The sequence below is a fragment of the Solanum verrucosum genome, unplaced genomic scaffold, assembly GCF_900185275.1.
Source record: "Solanum verrucosum unplaced genomic scaffold, falcon-dt-bn FXZP01000229.1, whole genome shotgun sequence".
NCBI classification, from domain to species: domain Eukaryota; kingdom Viridiplantae; phylum Streptophyta; class Magnoliopsida; order Solanales; family Solanaceae; genus Solanum; species Solanum verrucosum.
The window spans coordinates 6,055,781-6,061,670 of record NW_026020011.1 but is presented as its reverse complement, the minus strand read 5'-3'; the positions used below and the strand labels follow the sequence as shown (position 1 = coordinate 6,061,670).

Below are 5,890 nucleotides of genomic sequence, written 5' to 3'. Positions count from 1 at the left end.
GTTGAAGGAAATGAATATGAAAACATTCACCACCACAAAGCCAGAAAAAGGCCTGGGTTTATTGGTTCATATGGCAAGAGCAATTAAGTAAAAGAAAAGAGAAAAAAAGTTCAAGAAAATAGAGAAAAAACTAAAAAGAGAACAGTAAATATGAATTGCAGGAATCCACAAGAACCAACCCCCAGATGAATTTGTACACAGGGAAACTGTTAACAGCTTTCCCACATCTGGAGTTTTTAAGGTATCTAAAGATTTTGCAACTAAGATGTCGTTTTCGATGATTCTACTGCAGCCTTACAGATAGGGCACCAGTTCTTGAGCTTAAACCACTGCTTTATGCACTCCATATGATACCCGTGTTCGCATCCCAGGTTCCCTATTTCATCTCCGATCACGTACTCCTCCTGTAAAAATGTATGATTGTCAGCAGTTAGTAACTCGATTCATTTGGACTGAGATGAGCTCAAACAGAGCGATATGGTCAATGAGGATTCATATAGTAGAGTGTCGACCAAACTAGCTGAGGGTTCATATATAAGCTTTTGTCTCACACAGAGGATACATCATATTCGCTTGGAAATGTCGACAGCATGGTCAGAGCTGCATTCAAAAGAGTTCTAGGTTCAATCTTTCAAGCACCAGTACGAAATTTTATCAAATGTCTAGGAGATCAAGGAAATATATTCTTTCTTCGGAAAAGATTCACCAGTTTTTAAGGTTCTAATAAGGTACTCAAAAAAATCTAGTAAGCATCAGAAGGACTTACAAGAGGGAAAATACTTATGTAGTCAGATGAGTGTTATCTTATAGCATTCGGCTTCTCTCCATTTGAAAAGATATTTCATAGACAAAGGCAATACACAACACAATGCTATAAATATCGAAAATGAAAAAGATACCTATGAATGATGAATTAAATGATAAATATGCTTAAAATAGGACGACAACCTGACAAATGCTGCACTTGATGTCATCTCCATCCTCATCAGCTTCTAGTGTTTCTGTTTCTGAAGCCATACCCTGATAAATGTTTCTCCTGAGGCACTTCGATAGTTCTTCCTCAGGCAGAGCGGTACTAACAGAGCCAATCCTCTCCTCAAGTGCTAATAATTCCTATTAAAAAAATCAATTTATCAGATGATGGATATCAAGGGAAAAAAACATTTCTCAGACGATGTAGAAAATATCATACTAGACTGATGGGAAAACTTCAATTGAGGAACTTTCAGCTAAGAAAAAACTTCAAATAAATAACCCTCAAGCGTTCTTGCAAAAGAGAACACCACTGAACATTAAGTAGTCATAAACTCTTTTGCCATCCTCCAATCGTGAATGATGGGGTTCGACAATGAGGACTACTTTTTACTCCCTCTGTCCAAATTTATGTGGCACACTTTCTTTTTTAGTCCGTCCTAAAAAGCATGTCACTATTCTATATTAAAAACAATTTAACTTTAAAATTCCACGTTTAGCTGGTCAAAGAGGATTTTAGACCACAAATTTCAAATGTCTTCATTTCTTCCTTAAACTTTGTGCCAAGTCAAAAGGTGCCACATAAATTGGGACAGATGTAGTAAACTTTTAACTTGATTTAGGATATGAATTTTCCATACTTTGAAGACAAACTATACAGTTCTAAAAACCAAAATGAGTACTATAGAACATAAATATGATTATCAAAGTATTTGAGGAAGTCATAGTAATAAATGTCTTATAAGTTGTGAAAAAAGAAATAAAAACAGACCTCATAGGACATGTCATCGATATCTAGTCTCATGTCTCTATGCTGGTCATAGAAGTTAAGGCCACTGAGGAACAAATTGGACTCCAACGCCAGTAGTCGCTGTAGATAGAAAATAAGAGCTCATTCACAAACCGAAATAGTAAATTCACAGGAGAAGAAAAATAATCAACATTGAATACCTCATAAGATAACTCTTCATCTTGTTCGATTCTCTCAAGTGCCAGCAATACCTGCAAAGTAAAAGCAAGACCAATATACTTAAATATCAGTAAGCTTGTAGGAAGTAGATTGAATCTGAATTCCTCCAAGAATACCTGAGCAACTCCATCCATGTTATATCGCTGCAATGCTTCACGGTTCATACCGTTAATGCCGATTTCTGCTGAAGTGAATGGTACTACACCAGGTAAATCATCATCTTCATCTTCATCGTCGTCATCATCATCATCATCATCATAATCATTTGCAGGTAAACTATAAGTGCTATAATCACTTGATGAAGAATCCATGAAAAGTTGACTGGATGAACTAGGCATATCTAGATTTGGAGTTCCAGGCTCAGGTAAATTTTGTCTTGAGCCAGAGGACTTAGTATGCAATGAATCCTGAACAGGACCCCTTAACCTAGTACTCACATTCATTGATCTGCGGGTCCGAACTGATACAGCACGATTACCGTCACTGAAATCTGAGCTTCTACTACTCCTTGAGTCAGAGATGGAGATTCCAGTAGCGGGACGAACTGCACGTCCTTCATTTGGCGATGCCCCACTCATTTTTTTCCCTTTAGATGATGAACTGCTTTCACCTTCAGTATTTCTCCTTTTTACCGTTTCCCTTCGACTGGTACTTGATTCTGATGCTGAAGAACTATATGGGAGGACATCTGGTGTGGAATTGCACTTCAGATTTTTCAACCTGTATCCTTCCCCACTACTACTGCTCCTTGTCCCAGCACTAATGGATTTAGACAACGAAGAAATAGAGGAGTTCATTGGACTCTTTTGGTTGGAAGAACCAGGTCCATGACCAAATATTTTTCGAGGTCTGCTCGATGTTCCACTAGAGCAACCAACATCTGTAAATACAACTTTGCTGGATCCAGTATCTCTCTTTGCTGAATCAAATTGGAATTGACGCTCTGTTGATGACTGCATCTGTTTTAAAACTTCTGGCTCTTTACGTAGGGAACTGGTATCTGATCGCTTGTTTTCAATGTTAGAAGAGTATTTTCTGTGAGATTCCTTGCCAGACTTTCTCGCAGTAGTCATTCCAGAGGATGTCACAGATGAACTCCCAACTACTTCCTTTCCGTTTGAAGAACCGAAAGTAGGTCTTAGTGGTCTCGGTTTCTCCATGCCTCCAACTCTGGTACTCTTAGTATAATTGACCCGGCCACTACATCCAAGTCTAGAACAATACTGAACATTTTTATCTTTGTTTTCAGCCGTGTCCCTTGAACCTCTTCTGGGGGCGACAAGCCCATTGCCAGCTCTTTTAACAGAATATTCATCCATGTCTTACACGAAGCACCATTTATATCTGCATAAACCATATAGCCTTAAATTAGAAATCCTTGATTAAGCCTTACAACAAGGAAGTTGTATATGGCTAAGCAGACATTTCTTTTGCAGCTGACAACAATCCTCACGATAGAACAGGATTTCAGTAAAATACTAAAGTAATGTCGTACTGTTAGCAATTACTAGCTAAGAGGAACTTCATTCATATTAAGTGGACAACTGGTTTTAGGTGATCAGCATCAAAGAGATTCAAGCATAAATCATAACAGTTCATCTCTGAGTAGATGACTAGAACTCTATCTAACTCATAAATATCATCAAAAATTCTCCCCTTAGATTCTCTTTCCAAACTTGTCAATAGTACTATCACAACAACAACATTATACCTCGTGTATTACCAGAAGTGGAGTCCTTACCTCGTGGAGACAGAGAGGTTGTTTCCGAAAGACCCTAGGCAATAGTACTATCACAACCAAAAGCCAAATTCTTTTTCCCTACATACTTTTTCTTTTACCAAACGCACGCATCTAATTGGTAATTCACATATCTTTAAACAAATTCAAAGATCAATACATCCTAAATTCTACCAAAATCCCATAGCTAAACTAGTATAGATGACAAGAATCATTTGCTAAACCCCACTTCCCTATATTCATATTTGACCTAAACATACTTCGATAATGCACAAAGGGGTGTCAAACTAAAAAAGAAGTGAAAGAAATAAATGAAACCCAAGGATATAACATAAATGACAACCTAAAAGAATCATCCACAAGGGAACAATAAGAAAGAAATACAATATGAATTCAACCACTGTCACATAAAAAATTAAAACTAAAAGCTGTCAAGAGGCTTCAAACCAACAAAAGTAGATACCAAAACTTTCATCGGAGGCACATAAAGTTCATCAATCAATTAAAAAATTAAACAGAGATAAGACATAGAATCCCAATAAAACTGATCAACAAGACAACAATCAAATGGGAGAGAAAGTAAAAAACACATCAAAAGAATTGATTGAAAATCCTTTTTCACATCTCTAACTACAAAACTCAATTCACGAAATCGCAGGAAACTGAACTATAACACTATAATCAGCAATGAAACATTGAGAGAAACTACTAAAAGTTCATTTTTTTGCTTCTCTACTTCCAAAGCCAATTCAAATTATCGCAAAAAAGTGAAGTATAACAGTATCATAATCAGCAACAAACAATCGAAAATTCATCTCCACCTCTCTAACTCCAAAACCAAATTCACAGGAAACTAAACTATATCACCATAATCAGCTACGAACCAAATGAAAAAAAGGACTAAAAAATCTTTTTTTGCCTATCTAACTTCAAACCCAATCCACCAAATCACCGGAAACTGAATTATATCACCATAATCATCCAAAAGAAAACCGATCAGAAATCCTGTTTTGCCTCTTTAACTTCAAAACCCAATTCACCAAAATCCCAGAAAACTGAACTACAGCACCATAATCAACCAAAAGGCGATTGAAACAAAACTAAAAATTCATTTTTTGCTCCTCTACTTCCAAACCCAATTCGAGAAATCGCAGAAAACTGAACTATATCACCATAATTAGCCAAAAGACGATTGATAAAAACTACAGAAAATTCATTTTTGGCTTCAATACTTCCAAACCCAATTCGCAAACTCGCAGGAAACAGAATTATACACCACCATAATCAACCAAAAGACGATTGAATCAAAACGACTAAAAATTCATTTTTTACCCAAACCCAATTCATAAAAAGACTAAAAATTCATTCTACTTCAAACCCATTTCAGAAACATCACAAAAAGGTGAAAAAACTACAGTATCACAATCATTCAAAACGGAAAAAAAAACTTTTTTCTTTAATTAATCCACCTTTTTCTCTTCTGTTTTCGTTGTTTTCTTCTTCTTTATCCAAAGAAAAAAAATCCCTTTTTCACCCGTGAGATTATAGGATCGAAGCTGATGAAAATGGAGGAAGACTATATAGAGAAGACGAACAAATCATCAACAAACAACGCTAAAATGCCGTAATGCCAATTGAGTCTTGTAAAGAAATATCAACCGTTGGATCAAAATTGTGATTGAAAAGTTGAAAATCAACGGCTCATGATGATCTATATGTAATGTTTCAATTATAACTAAGTTTTTGACTCTTTCTTACTTGGTCCCCTGCTAAGCTAAAAAATTAGTGAAAATTACTACTTAATTAATATAAAAAAATCATCTTAATTTTGAGAATTTTGAAGTCACTCATGAAAAATGTGAGTTAATTTGAGCGGTCGAAATTTGGGTTGTGAGTTAATTTGAGTGGTCGAAATTCGGATTTGATATATGAACATATCAGAAGATGATATGTGGTAGTCAAAATTAATCGACTTCAGCTTAACAAGAATAACATTATAAAACACAACTTCGTTATTGCTTAGAAATTTAATTTTTTTACTAATATACAAAAGAGGAGATTTTATTTATACTTTTATTAATTACAAATCACCATATTACAAGATACTTTAATAAAACAAGGAGTTTTTATTTAAGAGAAAAGACTTTTTACAAAATAACAATAATAATATATTTAATGTAATTTTACGACTAAATTTTTTGGGAAACTAA

The 5,890-nt window shown here is 35.2% G+C and overlaps 1 protein-coding gene across 1 annotated transcript; it reads right to left on the bottom strand.

Moving 5' to 3' along the window:
• On the bottom strand, nt 1-5,311 carry LOC125819968 (uncharacterized). The gene is made up of 6 exons (XM_049499376.1): nt 5,150-5,311; nt 2,059-3,286; nt 1,924-1,974; nt 1,745-1,843; nt 949-1,113; nt 1-404 (listed from the first exon to the last, which is right to left on the bottom strand). Exons 2-6 carry the CDS (start codon nt 3,259-3,261, stop codon nt 261-263), a joined length of 1,662 nt encoding a protein of 553 aa, XP_049355333.1. The 5' UTR covers nt 3,262-3,286; nt 5,150-5,311; the 3' UTR covers nt 1-260.
• Nucleotides 5,312-5,890: the final 579 nt, after the last annotated feature.

Excerpts from the sequence above, each read along its gene's own strand:
- LOC125819968 (XM_049499376.1), bottom strand. The coding sequence starts at position 3,261 with ATGGATGAATATTCTGTTAAAAGAGCTGGCAATGGGCTTGTCGCCCCC. Across the intron at positions 1,975-2,058 it reads ACATGGATGGAGTTGCTCAG|GTATTGCTGGCACTTGAGAG; the intron begins GTATTCTTGGAG and ends TTTACTTTGCAG. Across the intron at positions 1,114-1,744 it reads TCGATGACATGTCCTATGAG|GAATTATTAGCACTTGAGGA; the intron begins GTCTGTTTTTAT and ends TTTTTTTAATAG.